This window comes from Pongo abelii, chromosome 5 (genome assembly GCF_028885655.2).
Source record: "Pongo abelii isolate AG06213 chromosome 5, NHGRI_mPonAbe1-v2.0_pri, whole genome shotgun sequence".
NCBI lineage: Eukaryota > Metazoa > Chordata > Mammalia > Primates > Hominidae > Pongo > Pongo abelii.
The window spans coordinates 167,436,492-167,459,858 of NC_071990.2; the positions used below are offsets into that span (position 1 = coordinate 167,436,492).

The window sequence follows — 23,367 nt, forward strand, 5'->3', positions numbered from 1 at the left end:
CCCACAATACCTTCCAGGTATGACTATATGTAAGGTTTTCAACAAATATTTATTTAGCAACGTGTCAAGCATTATCAGATGAGGCTACTATTCTCATGGAGTTTAAATCCTATTGGGGGAGGGGAACAGATAAACAAGAAATTATCAACTTGTGAAAACACTTATGACCAAAAAAGTATCTGATGCCTTTGCTGCCATCTTTAACAAACCACAATCTAGGTGTGATTGGATTTTAGGCATAGCTACTCCATTACTGGATCATTATTATATTCTTTTTTAAACAATGAAGAAATGCTCCCCAAACAACCTTTAAACGGCCCTTGAATTTATGGACTAGGACCACCCATCTTTATGGGCCTAAAACAGCTCCTCTGTTGTACCAGTTTGCAAAATCTACAGTCTAGCATAGACTTGTGGCTGCCAAGAATGGTGTGGCAAAACAGGTGGTAATTTAAAGTCTTGTGAAAGAGGAATGTGTTTAGTTTCCACTTTTAACATTTTTATCATAATCACTTGATATCATTTTTTAGATAAAATGACTCCTTGCCTACTAACATAGTGAGTAATAAGATATGCATCTTCTATGTATCATCTGCATCACTTTATTATTATGGAATCGGGAACAGACTTTAAAAGACAAATGGTTCATGTCTGTAATCTATTGTTAAGATTATGGGTTTTGCCTTAAGTACAAACAGATCACTGTCTTTAGCAAGCATTTCCTAGTATTTAAGGGGTCAATAGGAACTATTTCCATATAGCAGGATATTGTATTCAATTAGGTAGAGAAGTGTTTTACACTAATATGATGCTCAGGAAGCCAACATGCTTAGGAGTGATGCTCCACACGAGTTTCTGAGGTTGCTATGGCTGTAGTTCATAAGGAGCAGCAAAGTTCCAGAAAAGAAATTTAGCTTAAAACAACCAATCCATAATTTATGCGAAGAATTTTTCTTTCCGGTTTTCACAAAACATAAATTTGAATGCCTGAAGATATTTCAACTTGTGTAATAAGGTGAATACGGACTTTTCTTGCAGTCTTCCTGTGGGGTTCTTCTTCATGAAGAATGAGTGATTTTCCATCTGGGTGAGAAATTATTATCAAGAATGAGTGGTTTTCCATCTGGGTGAGAAATTCTTATTGGGCTCTTTGATTTTCAAAATTCAAAATGTCAGAATTTCACTTTACCTTACTGGAACACTGTATCTGTCAACTGGTTTCTCTGGCTTCCAAATCCTGTGTTGTTAATCAACAAGATAGGATACCTGCCTGCAGGTATTTGTTTGTAAGTATCATTTGCTTATATATATTTGTTTATAAGTATCAGGTATTTGTTTATAAGTATCATTTTGGACCATTCAAAGCCCGCCGCTTAGCCAAAGCCTGACTTTAAGAAAATTCTATTTAGGGTGCTGTAAAGAGACAGGCTTTCTATCCACTCCTCCACGTGCTTTCCCTTCTACCCTTGGGTCCCATCACTTTAGCCCTGTGGTTTTCAGCTGGAGTGAGTGAGGGCATTGGTGTTTAGTCCATGTTTGCTGCTACAAAGGAATACCTGAGGCTAGGTAATTTATAAATACAAAAGGTTTATTTGGCTCACGGATCTGCTGGTGAGGGCTTCAGGCTGCTTCCACTCCTGGAGGAAGCAAAGGGGAACCAGTGTGTGCAGATATCACATGACCAGAGAGGAAGCAAGGGAGGGAGTGGAGTTTCAACAGGAGACTTGTTAGGGCCAAACAAACCATACACAAACCATAGCAATAGGTAACGAGAACTGACTCCAGGTAATTCTAACTTATGTCTAATCTAATCCAGCCTTCTGTACGGTCAAATGCACTTTTTGAACACTGAACCACATTATAATATTATGCTTTTGAAACTTATTGAAAATTGCTGTAAATCAGATATATAAACTTATTTGCATTTTCATAAAATCCAGTATTAAAAACTTTGTCCTGAAAAAGACTGAGTGGTGCCTTTCCCTCAGAGGATAAGTAAATCAACTTTGGTTTATACTTCACCTGATTAAAAATTAAAAGCCAGATTTTCTACTTATTCATAGAAAAGTATTACCTCTTACAAATTGTTTTCTTTCTAGTTCTTCATCTGTTGTATTTGGTTACGCTTGTTTTTCTGGTAATCAATTAGAAAACCTCTTTTTAAATGATATAGAAAGAAAAGAAATGGAAAGTGAGTAAATGGTAATCAGTTGTAAAGGAACAGGTAAAGCTGCAATAGGGAGGACCTGGGAGGCTGTTAGGGCCTCTCTAAGCCCTTAAAGACTCTGTTTGGGCCATCCTCTCCTCTCTGTCCCATAGCACCAAACTTCCTCTCTCTACTGAATCACTTCCACAAATATATAAACATGCTGTCATTTATCCCATATTTTAAGAAAAACAAAATAAAATAAAACCGGGGCTTTTTGTTGCCTCTTTATAGCTTTCCTATATATTTACCACCTATTTCTCTCCTCCCTTTTCAGGTAAAACGCCATAAAACAATTGTATCTATTGCTGCCTGCAATTTCTCTTCTCTCACAAATTCCAATTGCTCCAAGAAAACAGCTTTTACTGAGGTCACCAACGACCCCACACTGCCAAACCCAAAGGTCAGCTCTCAGTCTTCCTTTCCCTTAGAACTCCAGCACTATTTGACATAGTTGATTGCTCTATTTTATTTTAAATAATTTTTTATTTAAAAGAAACATATGCCCCTGATTCTCTTCCCACCTCTTGTTTTCAGTCTTCCTTTCTACTTCTTCCTCCCTTAGAAGTCTCAGCCTTCTAAATGTTATGTTCCAGGGTTGAGCCACACTCACCTTTCAAGTGATCTCATCTCGGTTCATGACTTTAGCTACTATCTGTATGTGGATGGTTCTTAAATCATCATATTACTAATGATCTCAAATTTATATCTCTAACCCAGAACATTTACCTAAACTCCAGTCTCATACATACAACTTACTACTTAACATCTCCCATTTGGAAATCTATTAGGCATCTCCAACTTAGCACATTCAAAACTGATTGTCTGTTAGGAACCACTCCCTGAACACACACCCTGACCTGTCTGTCCATCCTGCAGGCCCTCCCATGGAGGGCCTCCCAGCCTTCCATTGGCTCAGGCAAAACCCTGATGCCTCCTTTCTTATCTCTGTTTTAATATCACAATCTGGATTAATCAATAATTCTTGTTAGCCCTCCCTTCAAAATAAATACAGAATTCTATCAAACCCAAGCATTTTCCCCTACCTCCATTACCACCGGCCCGGTCCAATCTCTTATTAGACTAACTACCCTAGCCTTCTACTTGCCAATCACCCTTGGCAATGAAAAATTATTCTTTTAAAGCGCTGCTGAATTCATTTACTTAGGATTTCTGAACTTTTGTTTGCACTAATAAAACTAGTTAACAGTCTCTTAATTTAATGCTTTTTTCTCTTTTGTTTAATGCTCTAATTTTTACGTGAAAAATAATATTCCCTTTTGAGATGAGTTATTTTCCTAGCTTTTAAAGTGCACACTTCATATAATGCAGAAATTTTCTCCTCTTTAATGTTTGGTGGAATTATTCAGCAAAAGCTTTTGGGCCTCAGGTCATTTTAGGTGCTCTTTTCCTAATTTTTTCCTTTTTTTCACTATAGCAGTATATTCAGGTTTCTTAACTCTTCTTCAATTTTGATAATTTGTAATTTCCTCAAAATTGGCCATTTCATATAAATTTGCAATTATATTAGTATATAGTATTTGCTATTCTCTCTTTAATTATTAATAATCTCCCTGGTGTCCATATTTATATTCCCTTTCTCATTCCTAATGCCTATATTTTCTTTTTTCTTAAATAGATTGCCAAAGACAATCTATTTTATGGAATTGATCTATTTAAAGAACTATATTTGCATTATTAATCAAGTCTGTATTTTAAATTTTGCTCCATTAATTTCTTCTCATATTTCATTAATTCATTCTCTGTGCTTTTTAAATTTGTTTTGGGTTTTCTAATAAATAATTGTAAGGACATAAATTTTAATCTTATTCTGGCTGTATCTCTCAGGTTTGGTAGACTTTATCCCCATTTTACATTTGGGTTTAAAAAGCCATTTTTCAAAAGGCCTTTCAGATTCGAATGGCAAATTAGGAATTCAAATCTAAGTGTCATTTACATTATACCAGAGAAGTTCTTCTGAATGTGTAACACACAGAAGAAATAGAGATGCATTCTGGTAAAAGGAAATACAATTAGTTAACATATAGAAGTATGTGTATTTGCTTTAAATAAAAACATTAAAACAGTGTCATACCATTTACACATGAAAAGATATATAATTGTTATTTTAATGGGACTACAATGAAACCCTCAACTGTAACAGTAATTTAGAAAAACCAACTTAACAGTGTGTGTTAAATGTCATAAATTAGTCATGTCCTTTGACCTAGTAACCCTGGATCCTAGCATTGTTCCTTAGGAAATATTTCACAAGAATAAAACTGCTATATACATAGATGTACTAGTCTATGAAAATTTTAAAACAATCTAAGTATCTACCAATAGAATGAAAAAGTAAAAAATTATCATACAGAAACTCAATGGGGCATTTTTAGTCACTAAAGATAATTTTAGACTGCATAAAATCATGAAATGCTTATAGCATAGTAAAAAACCGAAACCAAAATAATATGTGCATTGTAATTACTACCAAGTAAATATATGCATGTGAAGAAGACACTAGAAATAAACATTCCCAGCTGATATAACTGACTGGATTAGACTGGTTTCAATACATCTCAGAGACATAGTCCTGATCTCTTGCAAATGTATGGAGAAATGATTTTAACTGAATAAATGTAGCTCTAGACAAAGCTGACAGGAACAGGATCCAAGCCCAGGTGTTGAAAGCCGTCTTCAGAAGGTAAATTCCAGTGTGATACTCAACCCCAAATACAGAAATAAGAAGAGAGTCCATGGAAAGACATTTTGATATACAGAATAACAACAAGGGCTTATATCACATAACCTCTGTCTTCTCAAAAATATAGAGGCCACTATAATTAAGAATGATGGAGACAAGCTTAGAGCTGACAATTAAGTGGAGAGAAAAAAATCTAGAACACCTGCCATGTAAAGAAATTTCATCAAGCCTGTATTTTGAAGCAAAGGAAAACACTGTAGCCAATCAGCCAAGAAAGCTCATATTCAATAGAAAAAATAAAATAACATAAATAATCACTAAAGAAATGATGGCTTTCACAACCATATACTGGGAGTGTCTTCTTTAACATTACTGCAATCTACTTTAAGAAAATTCTATTCACAGAATAATATATGCTTGCATAATAATTATCTGGTTAGTGGTTTAACAATTTCCACAAGGCTCAGGTACTGTTAGTTTTCAAGTCATTCACTCAATTAAGGTAATGAACAGATTCATACAGAAACTCTGAAAATTCTAAATTCTATATTCAGTGACTGATTAGTTGTAGAGCATAATTATGATCACAACTAGTCAGACGTTGCCAAAGTTTCATTTGAAGTCACAGGATACAGTTGATTATGTTAATCCTCCCTTTTGGGGGAATGTCTTTTATAGAGTTCTCTCTTACTTTCTGAGAGGTGATACATTTGAAAGAGCTGAGGCAACAAAGCATCCCACCCTAGGTCTTCTGCAGCCAGGAGGTTCTTAAGCAGTATGGTAAGAACAGATGCCATTTCAGGAACTTCTACCATCCAGTCCCTCATGGCCCAACACTATAAAATATTTTAAGCAAAACAAACAAAAAAACCAAAGTTAAATTGCAAAGAAGAAATAACATACAAGATAAAAATTAATAAGAGATCTGAATAGCAGGGAGACATTCCTGTGTGAAATCACCAAAACATTCCTTAAAGAAGTAATGTTCACCTTCATATAAACTTTTTTCCTTCTGTGTAAACTTAGCATTGCTCTTCCAGTTCAAATTTGTAGTAAAAACATTGTGAAGGAAAAATTTGAATAACTACCATCGAGTATTATGCTTATTACTGGGTGATGAAATGGTCTGTACAATGACCCCACTATTTACATGGGTAAATTGTGACATGCAATTTACCCATGTAACAAACCTGCACATGTACCCTCGATCCTAAAATAGAAGTCAGAAACAAGAAAAAAAAATCCATTTTATACAACTTCTTGTTAGGCTAAATGAGGTTCTAATTCCACTGTTAGTATTTGTAAGTATTCAGACATACATCTAACATCCTAAATTTTTAATGGCATTACTATTACAGAGAAGTATGGCTTCAACCAAATAAAACTAGACTCTGTAAGGAAAATTTTTAAATAAATGCCTGACATTGAGATCGAGAAAACGAGAAAAAAGCAAGAGAGAGAGAAATAGAACGAGTGAGTTTCTAAGTGTTTTTGGGCTACTGCTTTTTCGAGCTTCCATCAAACAACAGGAAAATTAAGCCCTACACATGCACCCGCATCCCTGGACCTCATCCCCTGCTACTCCACGCATCTGCCAGGCTGGCCCGCCTGCCCACTCCCCTGCTGCTGACCAACTCCCTCCACCGTGCCCTGGAACTCACTAGCATGTGCAAACCCCTTCCATTCTCAAACTCTTCCGAAAGAAACCATTTTTCACATTTTTGCCCTAACCGAAACCTTCTTGCCCTCCTGATAATACTGTTTCCTATAACAAAACTGATTATAACATAATATAAAATTAATCTGTAGAATATATGGTCGTAAGTATTAATAGATAATTCAGAAATTTCTTAAATGCAGGAACAGAAATTTTATAAATATGAAGAAAAGACTGGCTACACCAGGAAAAATAAGTATTTTAAAGTTGACATCCTATGAAAATTTCCCCCTTCTCATACGAAATAAACAAAGAAAAGTGAAAAACAAGGAGAAAAGCTGGATTAGTGAAGAAACTAGGCGACTATGGCTACTGCAGGCCATAAAATTCAAGACAATTTGGCTGAACATACCAGTGAAGCCAACTTGAAAACATTCACCAAGAACTTAACGAGAACGTCTCCTTCCCAAGCAAATCACACTGTTGCCTCAAGTCCATAAAAAATATTCTGCGGGAAGTAATGACACAAGATCCCATTTAATATGCTGAGAGTTGGATGTGAGTTCATGCTCACGTCTGCAACAGGGCCCTGTATTTAGAAACACACGGAATAGAAATCCAGAGAAATTGCATGATTCACTAACTGAATTGAGCATTTCTTTTGAAACTTGGCATACAGAAACACTAAATAAAATGGATACAGTCATACTGTTTACCATGCCGGGTTAAAAGGAAGACGAGATAATGAAATCTGGATTCCAGCGCATCAATTTGTTTCAACCAACCTAGAGAAAAATCAGTGTCATCAACTCCCCCTGTGAGAATGTCCACAACTCCAGTTTCCTCGGGGTTCCCCTTGGTCACTCCAGACTGAACTGGTGCCACCAACACTCATTATCTAGCCCTCCAACACACTGAACAGGAGGATGCTAAGGACATTTACATGAATAGTAAACAGAGATAAGGATAATCTATTAATGAAGAGCAGACCTAACATCACTCAAGGATAAATACATTTTTAAAAAAATCAGCAAATGACTCTTCAACACATAAGACAAAAAGAAGAAAAAAAAAAACAACCAAAAATACCCAAAGCGTTAGTGTTATACTACAATACAGAGGACAGATGCGAATTTGGGATGTCGTGTGAAATGGAAGATATGCAAAATGAATATAAGGAAAGCATCTGTTTTGAACTCTCAAGATAATTAAAGAATTAACAATGAGAGATTATCAACAGTATGAGACAGATTGAAATGAAGAAGAAACACCCAAAATACAGAAGTAACCTTTAATTTTAAAAGACTCATTATGAATTTAAGCAGAACGAGAAACAGTAGAGAAGTTCAAGTCAATGACAGAGAATAAATCTGAGAGGTTCTAGAATGTGTAGTAAAAGAACCAGGAAAGGAAAAAGAAATCTAGTGATCTTAAAGAGAATGAAATAAATGTGAAAGAACCAATGCACCAAGAAACAAGTGGCATAATACCCTGAACTGAAAAGGACTTTTAAAATGATTGAGAAAGCTCACCACATACTAGGTTAAATTACTCAAAATTAAAGCATCTACATGACCTAGTGAAAGTAACAAATTCAAAGAGCAAATGAGACTCTTATAAATACATTCAGAAAGAAAAAGGCAACATTTACTAAGAAAAAGAATCAGAATGGTCTCAGATTTCTCCTTGAAAACATTAAATACAAGAGTGTGATGAAAAATACTACAGCATTTTGGGGGTAAAGTCTATTCCCACGAATTCCAGACCTGGCTGGAATTTGGCATTTTCTAGCAACTCAGCATCCAAATAATCTTCCCATTCTGACATTTTTATCTCCCTGTTCTTGTCAGAAATCTTTTTGACTTAGGAGCTGAAACCACTTAAAAAGAGTAATAGTAATAATAAAATAAAGGATTAATACTGTGGATTAGATGGGAACAAATGACCGACAGAGATCTGACTGACAGAGTATCCCTCAAATCTCCCCCAGCGGCATCACCTCTGACCAAGGCTCCTTCCTTCACTCACTCAGATCTAGCCAAGATGGCTGCCTTACTATGCCTCCCGGGATGGGCCAAGCATATTCCTGTCTCGGGGCCTTTGCACTTCCTGTACCATCTGCATGGAAAGCTCCCACCCGGTTCTCAGCATGGTTCGCTCCTTCACTTCCCTTAGGTTTTTCCTCAAATGTGTTCCCAGTGAGCCTTGCCTGGTCCCACATTGTCTACCCTGCCTCTCGCTTTTCTGTCTCCACAGCACTCATTACCACTGAGCACGGTGCCTGTGTTATTCATTTTTACTGACTCTACCACACACTATGTAAATGCCATGAGCGCAGGGATTTCTGTCTAGTCTGTCCTCGAGATATCTCAAGAGCCTAGATGAATTGGGACTCACCTAATATTTGTTGATTGAACGACAATGACTGATGAGAAAAACATAGTAGGTTAAGATACACTGGTTTCAAAAGCGCATTTGACACAATCTCACATTATTCCATAGGTGACATTTGCACACTCAGCATTTCCTAGACGATAATTATTGTAAAGGAGGCGCAGGAAAACAACTTGGAAAAAACACTCAAATTTGAGGCTTCAAAACATAGAGAAATAAATAATATGTTAGATAACAGAAATAAAACTGAGACTCATCTCAATAAGGTGAGATGGATCAAAAGATGGAATGAAGGTGAAATAAATGTACAGTCCTGCAGTTAAAATTGTAAAACAAAATCTGCTGACAAAGAAACTTTTTGGTCTCCTCTGACTTCACTGATTTCTCCTTTCTCTCCTCTGCTGACTTTTCCACATCTTCTCCACCACTCAACAAGTGGAGTGTCCAGTTTAGTGCTTGAGTCTTGACTCTTTTCTCCACAGACAAGCTCTCTAAGAAGTGTCACCTACTCCCACGGCCTTAAACATCATTTATACACCACGAACTCCCAAATGCATATCTCTACCTATGAACTTTTCTTTTAATTTGACCATACATGCACTTGCTTTCTAAAAATCTCCAATTCCGTATCTGATTCCTTAAACTTACTAATTTTCCAATCTCAATCAACCCCATTCCTCCTATAGTTTTCTCCATAACAGTAAAGAGAAATTTTATTCTGTCAAGTGCTCAGATCAAAAAAGTTGGGAGTCATTAGTGATTCCTCTCTTCTCACCCACCATATGCAACTACAAACCAAAAATAAAACAGTACTTCCCCAACTGACTGAAAGACCCTCCTATTAGCCAAGGGCATTCCAAAGTAGACCTGAAAATCTAGTTCAGGCAATGATGGTGGGGAGGGGGTTGGACATGCCTCATTACAACCTTCTCCCTTTGAAATTCAGGCACAGCTGACCAGCATTAACACTAAAAAAGGTTTTAAGACTGATGAAACAGACTTTTTTGTAGCTATAAGACATCAAACTCCAGCCTCACTCTAGTATAGCAGCATCACATGACAGCAGGCCCTGAAAGAAATTGAAGTATTTTACCCCAAATATATTTCTTTGACATATGTTGAAATGGCCCTGCAAAGCTGTCTCCTGTGGGGAAAATCTACATTCTGTAGAGAAACCCTTTCCCTTTCCAGGTCTTTTCTCTGATCCAGGAGAGTCTAAGAGTCTGGTAGCTGTTTAGGTCTGATAAGAGCTCTGAAACCTGCTACTTGGAGGCTTCATTTGCATGATAAAAGCTTGGTCTCCAAAACCCTCACCTTAAGCCAGACATTCCTTTCTATTGATTCCAAGTCTTTGATAATAACTCTTTCAACCAATTGCCCATCAGAAAATTTTTGAATCCGACTATGACCTGGATGCTACCTGGCCCCCATGCTTCCAGCGTCCCACCTTTCCAGACCAAACCAAGGGACATGTACTGAATGATATCTTATGTCTCCCTAAAATGTATAAAACCAAGCTGTAGCCCAACTATTCTGGACACATCTCAGAACCTCCTGAGGTTGTGTCATAGGCATGTCCTTAACCTTGTCAAAATCAACTTCTAAGTAGACTGTAACAGGTCTTGGATACTTTTTGGTTTACCCTCCCATAAGCAAAGCCTGTCTGCTCTTTCTTCTTCTACACCCAACCTCTGATCCTAGTTCACCATTACAACCCTAATCCTAGATATCACCCTCCCCTGCCTACAATCCTAGACTACCACTGGAGTGGTAAGTCTACCTGTTTCCAATCTTACTGTGTATACTCTCAATTCGACAGCTAGAAGACCTAGATACCCCCAATTCCATTCCAACCTTATTTCTTACTGGTCTTTGCATGACTCACTCTGCTCCAGTCACAATGGCCTACCTCAAGGCCTCTGCAGTTGCTGTCTCCTCCTTCTGCTGATTCTCTCATTCATTTCAGATTCCCGCTCAAACTTCACTTATGAAATTAACCTCTCTTGACCACTGCATATGTGCAATAAGCCAATAAGTGCCCTCTGAACCACCATCACTCTCAAGCCCCTTATTCTGCTTTATTCTTCCATTATTTATCATAGTATTTATCACTGCCTGATCGATGTACACAGACACAAACACACATATACACATCATATGAATTTTCTGAACTGTTTCCACAACTCCCCTCTATACTATGAGAACCTGAATACTGTCAATTTTGCTCACCATTATATCCACAGCACCTTAGAACAATGCCTAAAACACAAATGCTAAAAAAAACATTGGTCATTGAATGATAGGTTAGAAGACAGGGAGACAAAGAGAGGAAAGGAAAATAGAGAAAAGGGAAGGGGAAGAGACTTAGGGCCTATAGGTCTGACTTCATGAAAAAATAATGATAGTTTACTCAAAGCTCAATAACCAGAAATGCAATGTAGTTTCTTTAAAAAACTAATTCTCCATTAAAACCCTATTGACAGATACATAGGTTTCAAACTAAGACAGGTATCTGTCCCACCTCATTTTACCAGGGTCAAGATGCAATTAGTCTGTAGTGTTAAGGTTGCAATGTTTTAAAGATTAATAATATATAGTTTGTCCAAAGACTGTCAACCCACATCTTAAGGAGGCATATGGAAAATAAAGTTTAGAAACTAAGATGTTTTACTAGAAAAGAAATAACATAATCCCTATACTCAAAGGGTTTGGATATGAAATAAAAGTCAAAACAAATACTGGAGAATGGCCATTTTGGGAGGCTGCTTGGTTCTAAATGAGAAAGTACTTCATAATAATTAGAACTGCCTAGGCTGGGCTCAGTGGCTCAAACCTGTAATCCCAGCACTTTGGGAGGCTGAGGTAGGAAGATCACTTGAGCCCAGGAGTTCAACATTAGCTTGGGCAACATGGAGAAATCTCATCTCTATTAAAAAAAAAGATTAGCTGGGCATGGTGGCACAGGCCTGTAGTCCCAGCTATTTAGGAGGCTGAGGTGGGAGGATCATCTGAACTCGGGCAGTCAAGGCTGAAGTGAGCTGACTGTCCCACTGCACTTCAGGCTGGGTGATGAACTGAGGCTTTGCCTCAATTAAAAAAAAAAAGTATATAAGAAAGAGAAACGGGAAAGAAAAAAGAAAACAAAAACAAAACAGAATTGCCTGAGAGTGTAACCAGCACCTTTAGTGGAACTAAAGAGCATGCTCTCTGTCAGGGATGTGTTAGAACAGAAGCCCTCTGGCCAGTCACCACCTACCAAAAGGTTGCCCGAGGAATTTCTAAATCTGAATCTTTATTGAAAATAGTGGCATACTATTTCATAAAGGAAACTCTGAGTATTAGTCAAATAAGCATTGATCAAGATACGGGGTACATTTTTTCCAAAAAAAAAAAAAAACGTTACAGAGATCTTGGCAACTGATCCCATTTCTAGGTTATCAGCTCACACCTTTAGTATTTCTCAATTAGAGATGCACTTTTCTCCAAATCTGGCATAATGTAAGACAATTTTATAAACAATAGCGAAGAAAAATCACCACATAGAGTTTCATCATTTTTTCTAATGGCCTTATAAAACAGTATGTGGTATTGTCAATGACACTGTCTGAACACATGGCAGCTTTGCCAATATCAACACTGTAGTATTTTACGACTCTGCCGAAGTTCACTTTTCAGGGTCCCCATCTTATCCTCAAGCATCACTTTTTAGCATTTTCTGCTGCTCCTAGCAGCTGCTAAAATTCTAGGTTTACCCCTCTGTCACTTCCTGGTACCCTTTGAGCATCCAGACCAAGGAACTCTTCAATTGTGAGTTCCACAAATGTGAAATTAATCGCAAAGGCACCCAGTGAAACCCTGAGACTCACAGAAACCTCAAGAGAATCCTACATTGCTATGGACACAAGGAATTCTTCCCTCCCCTATCTCCACACCCCCAGCCCCCAGCACTGGCCCAGGTCATTTTAGAGATTTCTTTCTTCAGGTGATCAAAAATAAAGGAATATATCTGCATATGTGATTCTATTAAGTTTTTCAATTTATGTCTTACAATAAAAACTGATCTCTAAGGTTGCATTAAGTTCCATTCAAACTGATTATTTTCAATATTTCATCCACACTTAAGATCTTTATCTGTGTAATACAGGAAAAACTAAGACACTTTTTTCCAAATGTAATCACTTATAATTCTATAGCATAAACAGTATGCTAAATGCTTTCAGTACTCACCTGCCATAGTTTTTAAGCTTGCTAAGACTCTTAAAGTTAACTAGGCCATGAAAACAGTACCTTTAATATTTATAAAATTTCTAAGCAATATCATGCTTTCAACACATGAGTTGTCATCTTTTGTTCTCCCAAAAACAAAGTGCATGAACTCAAAGGCAGAGGTTGGGCTGGTAGCGGACATGAGTAAAGCCAGCTACGTGGAGGACTGGGGCTGACTGGAGAGCATCATGCAGCTGAAGCGGCTTCTGCTTCCCGCCCTGGGAAGACTGCTGCCCTGTGAGAGTTACCTGAACTTCTGGTTCAAGGGAAGCCAGAAATCCAATCTTTACACACAGTGTCTCAATTTCTAAATGTTGGCAACTGATTCAGAAAACCCCATAGGCACGTGTAGCCAAACAAAATGCATCTGTGTGCCGTACTCAGTCTTGAGGCCTCCAATTTGCACCCTCTCTGCTGACTTTATTCCATATTAATGAGTGATACTTTGGAGAGGAAACTCAGTTTTTGCCATTATCTTTCTAATACTTTAATGTGTTAGAGTACTGAAAAATAAACAAAACAGATTCATTTCCTATATTGTAGTAGTAGAAATAATATTCACATCACTTACCCTGCTGACTTCCTTAGGAGCCGATTCATCTGGGGACACAGAAGGAAGAGGGAAAAACACAATTAGAGACTGAGTAGGTTTTAAAATACAAAACATGTCATTTGCTTTCAATAAACTTGAAGGGTTTTTTGCAATGCTTCCTCTTATGAAATCTATGAATTTGATTTTTTAAAACTGTTAAGGTTGAACATAACAAATTATGAGTTAAGAAGTATACATTAATTTCACAGGGAAAATGAAATACCACCACCACATTACCTTTCTAGAGGTTCTAAAATGGATATGATATGTCTGCAAGAATAGCTACACTGGGGTATATTCAACTACACATACCTAAAGTGGAGTTTATAACACTTCAATATTCTACACAATACGACCCACATGAGTATCCCAAATGACCTTTAACACTCGTGCTTAGAAGGTTAATTGGTTAATTCCAGCAGACCTGGAGCTGGTGTGAGCTGTTCTGTTGAAATAAGAAATGTACCTGCATGGCACTCTGGTCAGGCATGAAACATACCTATTAATAATAGTGCTGCTTTGTTCCGTGTGTCTGAGGAGTTGTGGGGTTGTTTATACCAGCTTGTCAGCATTGCTGATTGGTAAAGTGAGACTGGGGTGGTTTGCACAGGGTCTAGGTGAGAATCCCTGGAAGGCTCTCCCACTGGGGCTGGCTACAGGCAAGAAAATGCCTGTGTGACCAACGGGGTGTAAAACAAGCTGGCAGACACCTCCTCTCAGTCCACTGGTTCTGAGTGTTGCACACACAGGTCATTGATTCTGACCTGTGAGAAAGTGTGTGTCCCTAAGAGGAGGGGCTACTAGAGCTCAGCCTGGCATCGACGGGCTCTTTGCTGTCTTTTTCCAGTAATAAACTTTAGATCTGCAAGCACTGTCATTTTGGTTCCTGTGTCTTCTTGAGCAACCAAACCCTGTTGTCTGTCACCATCAGAATGAACTTAACATACCAAAAATGGAATGTAGCTCAATGCTGTAGGACAGTAGGTATTCAAATCAATACCTAGTTCAAATCAGTACCTAGTTTTTGTATTACTGTATTAATACACACTTGCTCATATATTTTCTTATCATTGTTGCATAATGTTAGAGTATGGCCTCTGACTTTCCTAAGAATGTAACACATGTAACAATTGTCATAGGAAAAAATCTTATCTTCTACATTGAAGTGGCACCATAGAAATATTTCATTTACTCTTCAACTCCTAATTCTCTCCTAAGCCTCTCTGAAGATGAGACTATTTAATCATTACAACAAATTTATTAACAGATTCTAAAGTTACAGAGGCATATGTGCTTTTAATTTTTTAAAGTTTTGATCTAAAATATTTAATGAGAATGTTTGAAAAAGTCAAACAATTAAAAGGTATATAATTAAAAGGAGCAATGTGTGAACAGGTTTAACATCAAGACCGCGTGGAGTCACCTAACTATGACATTATGGAATTTTCTACCCTCTGCTAGTCACCACTACAGATCTGAAATTAGTTCAAGGACAGTGTGAATGTACAGACATCTGTAAATAAATGTTCCTTTGGCTTTTTCTCTTAGTCTTGCTTAGTTAGTACTTCTCAAACTTGATTGTGCATAAGACAGCCTATGACATGTGTTTACAAAATCAACAATTTTTTGCTTTATGGGCAATTTAAAGTATTTGAAAGAAAAAAATTTACCTATGGCTGATTTCTGGCTTTTCACCTTAGGAGCTGATTTAGAAAATCATTGTCTCCAACTTAACACTCAATTTTAGTTAAATCAATGTTAAGTCTAGTATATTTAAGAACTATAGTATTCTACTTAACTGAGAAAATTAATGAACACAGTGGGACTTCCTGTGTAAGGGAACATTGCTTCCTATTTCTTATAGTTGGAATTTTCATTTAGTTGAACTCTCTTGCCCAAGAAAAATTTAAGCATGTTGAAGACAGAAACTTTACTCTCTCTTCTAGAGTAGAGTTGCACTGTGGGAACACATATGATAGACAGTGGCTTAGAGCAGGGGTCCGGAACTGGGCCACACAGCAGAAGGTGAGCGGCGGCAAGTGAGCGAAGCTTCATCCATATTCACACAACTGCTCTCTATCACTGGCATTACTGCCTGAGCTCCGCCTCCTGTCAGGTCAGCAGTGGCATTAGATTCTCATAGAGTGCAAACCCTACTGTGAACTGCACTTGCTTGGGATCTAGGCTGCGTGCTCCTTATGAGAATCTAGTGCCCGATGATCTGAGGTGGAGCTGAGGTGGTGATGCTAGCGCTGGGGAGTGGCTGCAAATACAGATTAACATTAGCAGAGAGGTTTGACAGCACAGGGACCGCAGGAAATTAACTGCTTGCAGACTCATATCAAAACTCTATCAGTGAGGGGCAAGTGACAAGCTGCATCTGGCTGGTGGCAGGCTTTACAGCGGCAAGTGAGCTGACGTGCTTCAATTGCACAGCTGCATCTGGTGGCAGCTTTTAACTCAGAATCTGACACTTATTTAGTTCACATGTGACTTGCCTATTATTTTTATTTACCACTTCCATCTGCACCTCTTTCCCACACTATGCACTTGTCTCAGTCACAGTTTTGGTAAGCCCACAAGCCAACCCTAGCCAAAATGAGTAAAAGACAAACATCACTGTAGAGTTTCTTTGAAAAGGGGGAAGACCTAATCATGAGAAAGCAGAAGACTCTAAGACTGCCAACAAAAAGAAAGCTGCATTTAATAGAAAATAACAAGTCCTATTTAAATTATGGGTTCACTGCAACATGTGATGCACATTCTTCAAGTCCACTTTGTATATGTGGCGACCAGCTATCCAAGGAAGCCATGAAACCTTCAAAACTGCATTACCACATGGAGACCAAGCACCCTGCATTAAAAGACAAGCCTGGCTGGACGCGGTGGCTCATGCCTGTAATCCTAGCACTTTGAGAGGCCGAGGCAGACGGATCACGAGGTCAGATCGAGACCATCCTGGCTAACACAGTGAAACCCCATCTCTACTAAAAATACAAAAAATTAGCCAGGCATGGTGGCACGTGCCTGTAATCCCAGCTACTCGGGAGGCTGAGGCAGGAGAATCACTTGAACCCGGGAGGCAGAGGTTGCAGTGAGCCAAGATCGCGTGACTGCACTCCAGCCTGGGCGACAGAGTGAGACTCTGTCTCAAAAAAAAAAAAAAAAAAAAAAAGACAAGCCTTTGGAGTTTTCAAAAAAATTAAAAAAACGTGTACATCAAGAACACAGGCAATTACTGAAGGCCACCAACTTCATCAAATGTGTCTACTCTGAGAGCATCCTTTTTTTTTTTTTTTTGAGATGGAGTTTCACTCTTGTTGCCCAGGCTGCAGTGCAATGGCGCGATCTCAGCTTACTGCAACCTCTGCCTCCCGGGTTCAAGCAATTCTCCTGCCTCAGCCTCCTGAGTAGCTGGGCCCACCACCATGCCTGACTAAGTTTTTGTATTTTTAGTAGAGACAGGGTTTCATCATGTTGGCCAGGCTGGTCTCGAATTCCTGACTTCAGATGATCAACCCTCCTCAGCCTCCCAAAGTGCAGGGATTACAGGCGTGAGCTACTGTGCCCAGCTGAGAGCATCACTCTTAGTGGCTAACCGTGTTGCTGAAGCTAACAGGCCCTTTACTGTTGGTGAAGAGTTGATTCTGCCTGCTGCTAAGGACATTTGTTGTCAACTTTTAGGAGAGGCTGCGGTTCAAAAGGTAGCAGTTGTTCCTCTTTCGGCTAGCACCATAACTAGATGAATTAATGAAATAGCAGAGGATACTGAGACACAACTGTAAAAGAGGATTAATGAATCACCATGGCACACAATCCAGGTTGATGAGTCTATCAATGTTGACAGCAAGGCAACAATGCTTGTTAATGTGTGATATATATTTTTCAGGGGGATGTGCATGAGGATATGTTATGTGCACTTTTGTTGCCAACCAACACCACAGCTGCAGAACTATTCTAGTCTGTGAATGATTACATATCAGAAAAACTAAGTTGGTCATTTTGTGTTGGTATACACATGGACAGAGCAGCTGCCATGACTGGATGGCTTTCTGGTTTCACTACTCAGGTCAAACGGGTCGCTTCTGTATATAAGTACTACATACTAAACAATTGTGCCACTGGAGCTTCTTAGGTCGCTTCTGAATGTGAGTCTATGCACTGTGTCATCCATAGAGAAATGCTGGCTAGCTGAAAAATGTCACGTGAACAACGTTTAGCAGAATGTGATTAAAATTATCAACCACATTAAAGCACACGCCCTTAACTCACGTCTGTTCGCGCAGCTCTGTGAGGAGATGGATGCAGAGCACACACACCTCGTACACGTAAGTGAGATGCTTTCTAAAGGTAGATTGCTGGCCAGAGTTTTGGAAACCACTCCAGAGATGTCTTTTAGAAAAAAAAAATCACCACTGGCAGCACATTTCAGTGACACAAAATGGGTTGCAAAACTTGCTTACTTGTGTGACCTATTTAACTTGTTCAATGAAAGGAATCTGTCACTTCAGGGGAGAACAACAGCTGTGTTCACGTCGGCAGATAGAGCAGCTGCATTCAAAGCCAAAGTGGAATTATGGGGGTGACAAGTGAACACTGGGATTTCTGACATGTTTCAAACATTAGCAGAGATTGTGAAAGAGAAGGAGCCAGGGCCTTCTTTCCCCCAGCTGACACATGATCACCTACCCAATACTTCCCAACCACAAAAGAACTCCAAACTGGGAAGGAATGGATCTGGGACCCATTTGTGAATAAGCCTGGTGAATCGACTGTCTGTGCTAGAAGAGGATCCACTGTTTGAGATGGCAAATGATGGTGGCTTTAAAAATATGTTTGAGACAACTTCAAATCTCCATATGTTCTGGATAAAGTCCAGGTAGAATATCCTGAGGTTGCCACAAAAGCACTGAAAAGCCTGCTTCCATGTCCAACAACCTGTCTTTGTGAAGCAGGGTTTTCTGCAGTGACAGCGACTAAAATGAGATTACAGAGTAGCCTGGACATAAGTGACACACTTCAGGTGTCACTGTCTCCTGTCACCCCAGACGGGACTGTCTAGTTGCAGGAAAACAAGCTCAGAGCTTCCACTAATTCTACATCATGGTGAGTTGTATCATCATTTCATTATATATTACAACGTAATAATAATATAAATAAAGCACACAATAAATGTAACATGCTTGAAACATCCTGAAACCACCCCCTCCGACCAGTCTGTGGAACATCTGTCTTCCACAAAACTGGTCCCTGGTGCCAAAAGGTTGGGAACTGCTGGTTTGGAGTATGGACTAAGGTTTGAAGCCCAAACCTGCAGTCACTAGCGATATTACATTGGGCAAGGTGCCTAACTTCTGCCACCTTACAAGTTCAAAGTGAAATAAGTTAACAATATAAATTGTTACTGAAAAAGATTGTCCCTCCCCCAGCACAAAGACCATTTTCAAGGTAACAGAGAGAGAACACTGCCCCCTCCCACTCATGCAGTTCATGATTCCTTGCAGATCTTACAGGAATTTCAGGTTAAGAACCCACGGTGGAGAATGTTCCCTTTTCCCTGTACACTTCCTGCACACACTCACAGGTAAAGTGCCGCAACAGCATTTCACTGAGATCAGCAATGAAGCTCTCTTTAAAATAAAAGGTTAGAGGAACATGGAAAAGAAGCAAATTGCCATGAATACCAAATTTTGAGGCACTGATGAGGAACAAATTGGCCAAAAAAAAAAAAAAGTTCCAGAGGACACTAATTGTTATGTAGCATACAGTTTTTATAAACATGTGTTTTTATTCAACAAATATTTACTGAGGAACCACTGTGTGCCAGGAACTTATCTCTGATCTCAATAAACTTGCATTCCAGTGGGATGAATAAATTAGGAAACAAATAGATGAAATAATTTCAGAAAATAAATGTCTATGCTTGTTAAAGAGAAATCTAATTTTTAGAGAAAGATGAAGCATCTTTGATCCAAACCTCATTTTAATACCTTTTAAAAACCTTAGCAAGAATAGTCTATGGGATTTCATAGCGCTAAGGGGATTTCATAGTAAGCACACCACTCACAGCAAGTACTTAATAGTGTAGCCTTCAAGGTAAGAAGTTAATTGTAAATATTTTATAAATCAAAATCTGGGAAAATGGTGGATAGGAGGCAGACCTAACTTGCAGCTCCCACTCGGGTGGACAGAGCAGCCTGTGTAAACCCACATCATGAACTTTTGCTCCAAGAACTACCACAGGAACATCCCAGGCAAGCCTAGAGAATCCACAGACCCTTTGCAGGAGGTGGATTGCAGCTGCAGGCTCCCTGGGACAGCCGGGGAACTGTGGGTTCACTTGCTTTCTCAGATGGAGGCTTGTACCCTGGGGCAAGTTCTCAGCCATGCTCACCAGCCATCTGGAAATAAACTCAGTGTGTTGTGGGGCATGGTGGGTGTGAGACCAGCCTTTTGGGCTGCAGACTCCATGGGGGCTGGGTGAGGCCTGTGGCTGCCAGCTTTACCCCACTTTTCTGGTGACCTATATGTCACAGCAGAGGCCCCCTGGGAACGTAACTCCATTGGTCTAGGAACCACACCCCCATCCCCCACAGCAGTCACAGCAACCCCTGCCCAAGGAGAGTCTGAGATCAGACATGCCTAACCCTGCCTCCACTTGATGGTCTTTCTCTACCTGGCCTGGTAGCCAAAGACAAAGCCCACTCTGCCCACCGCTGGAGAAACCTGAATATTTACCCAAAGGCGACCTTAGGGCAAGCTTGTCTTCTCACTATACAACCTCAGCTGATGCGCTCTTGACAGTGCCACCTCCTGGCTGGAGGACAACCAACACAAAACCAGCGCACTAAACAAAAACACAACCAAGGACCCTCACAGAGTCCATTTCACTCCCCGCTACCTCCACTGGAGCAGGTGCTGGTATCCACGGCTGAAAGACCTAAAGATGGATCACATCACAGGACTCTCTGCAGACACTCCCCAGAGACAAGCTGGAACCTAGTAGTTCTGCTGTGTGGCTAGATCCAGAAGATAAATAACAATTGTTGCAGTTTGGCTCTCAGGAGGCCCCATTCCTAGGGGAAGGGGAAGAAAATCACATCAAGGGAGCACCCCACAGGACAAAAGAATCTGAACAGCAGCCCTTGAGTCCCAGACCTTCCCTCTGACACAGTCTACCCAAATGAGAAGGAACCAGAGAAACAATTTTGGTAATATGACTAAACAAGGTTCTTTAACACCCCCAAAAGATCACACCGGCTCACCAGCAATGGATCTAAACCAAGATGAAATCTCTAAATTGCCAGAGAAAGAATTCAGGTCGACTATTAAGCTAATTAAGGAGGCACCAGAGAAAGGTGAAATCCAACTTAAAGAAATCAAAAAAAATGACACAGGATATCAGCAGAAAAATCTCCAGTGAAATAGACAGCATAAATAAAAAACGATCACAACTTCTGGAAATGAAGGAGACACTTAGAGAACTGCAAAATGCACTGGAAAGTCTCAGCAATAAAATCAAACAAATAGAAGAACTTCAGAGCTCAAAGACAAGGCTTTCAAATTAACCCAATCTAACAAAGGCAAAGAAAAAATAATTTAATAAATGAACAAAGGCCTCCAAGAAGTTTAAAATTATGTTAAACAACCAAACCTAAGAATAATTGGTGTTCCTGAGGAAGAAAATAAATCTAAAAGTTTGGAAAACATATTTGAGGGAACAATTGAGGAAAACTTCCCTAGCCTTGCTAGAGATCTAGACATCCAAATACAAGAAGGTCAAAGAACACCTGAGACATTCATTGTGAAAAGATCATTGCCTAGGCACATAGTCATCAGATTATCTACAGTCAAGATGAAGGAAAGAATCATAAGAGCTGTGAGGCAAAAGCAGCAGGTAACCTATAAAGGAAAACTCGTCAGACTAACAGCAGATTTCTCAGCAGAAACCCTACATGCCAGAAGGGATTGGGATTCTATCTTTATCCTCCTTAAACAAAACAATTATCAGCCAAGAATTTTGTATCCAGTGAAACTAAGCTTCGAAAACAAAGGAAAGATATAGACTTTTTCAGACAAATAAATGCCAAGAGAATTCGCCACTACCAAGCCAGCACTATGAGAACTGCTGTTAATAAAAGAAACTCTGAATCTTGAAACAAATCCTCAAAATACACCAAAATAGAACCTCTCTAAAACCTAATCCTCACAGGACCTATAAAACAACACCACAATGAAAAAAACCCAAGGTATTCAATAAATAGCAGGGCGAATACAATAGTACCTCATATCTCAATACTAACATTGAACATAAATGGCCTAAATGCTCCACTTAAAAGATACAGAATGTCAGAATGGGTAAGAATTCACCAACCAAGGCTGGACGTGGTGGTTCATGCCAGTTTGGGACACCGAGGCAGGTGGATCATTTGAGGACAGGAGTTCAAGACCAGCCTGGCCAACATGGGGAAACCCCATGTCTACTAAAAATACAAATATTAGCTGAGTGTGGTGGCATATACCTGTAATCTCAGCTACTCGAGTGGCCAAGGCATAAGAATTCCTTGAACCCGGGAAGTAGAGGCTGCAGTGAGCCAAGATCACACCACTGAACTCCAGCCTGGGGGACAGAGCAAAACAGAGCAAGACCCAGTCTCCAAAAAATTAAAAAATAAACTCACCAACCAAGTATCTGCTCTCTTCAAAAGACTCACCTGACTCATAAGGACTCACATAAACTTAAAGTAAAGGGGTGGAAAAAGATATTATGTGCAAGTGGACACTAAAAGCAGGAGTAGCTATTTTTACATCAGACAGGACAAACTTTAAAGCAACAGCAGTTAAGAAAGACAAAGAGGGACATTATATAATGATAAAAGAACTAGTCCAACAGAAAAATATCACAATCCTGAATATATACGTACCTAACACTGGAGCACCCAAATTTATAAAAGACCTAAGAAATGAGATAGATAGCAACACAATAATAGTAGGGGACTTCAATGCTCCACTGACAGCACTAAACAGGTCATCAAGACAGAAAGTCAACACAGAAACAATGGACTTAAACTATACCCTACAACAAATGGACTTAACAGACATTTACAGAACATCCTAGCCAACAATTGCAGAATATACATTCTATTCTCAGCAGATGGAACATTCTCCAAGACAGACCGTAAGACAGGCCACCAAACAAATCTCAACAAATTTAAGAAAATTGAAATTGTAGCAAGGACTCTCTCAGACCATAGTGGAATAAAATTGGAAATCAACTCCAAAAGGGACCTCAAAATCAGACAAATACAGAGAAGTTAAATAACCTGCTAATGAAGGATCATTGGGTTTGAACTACACTGTAATAGTGACACAATCTATCAAAACCTCTAGGATACAGCAAAAGTGGTACTAGGAGAAAAGTCCATAGCATTAAGTGCCTACATTAAAAGTCTGAAAGAGCACAGGTAGACAATCTAAGGTCACACCTCAAGGAGCTAAAGAAACAAGAACAAAACAAACCCAAACCCAGCAGAAGAAAAGAAATAAGG

General features: G+C 39.1%; 1 protein-coding gene across 3 annotated transcripts in view; it reads right to left on the minus strand.

The window, feature by feature from the left end:
- The window catches only part of PDE10A (phosphodiesterase 10A), a 335,868-nt gene that overhangs the window by 134,453 nt on the left and 178,048 nt on the right, over positions 1–23,367 (minus strand). For all 3 annotated transcript variants that reach the window (XM_024248249.3, XM_063725083.1, XM_063725084.1), the window contains one exon: positions 13,799–13,827. In XM_024248249.3, the coding sequence (XP_024104017.3) occupies positions 13,799–13,827 (29 nt within the window). The remainder of the gene's footprint in view (positions 1–13,798; positions 13,828–23,367) is intronic.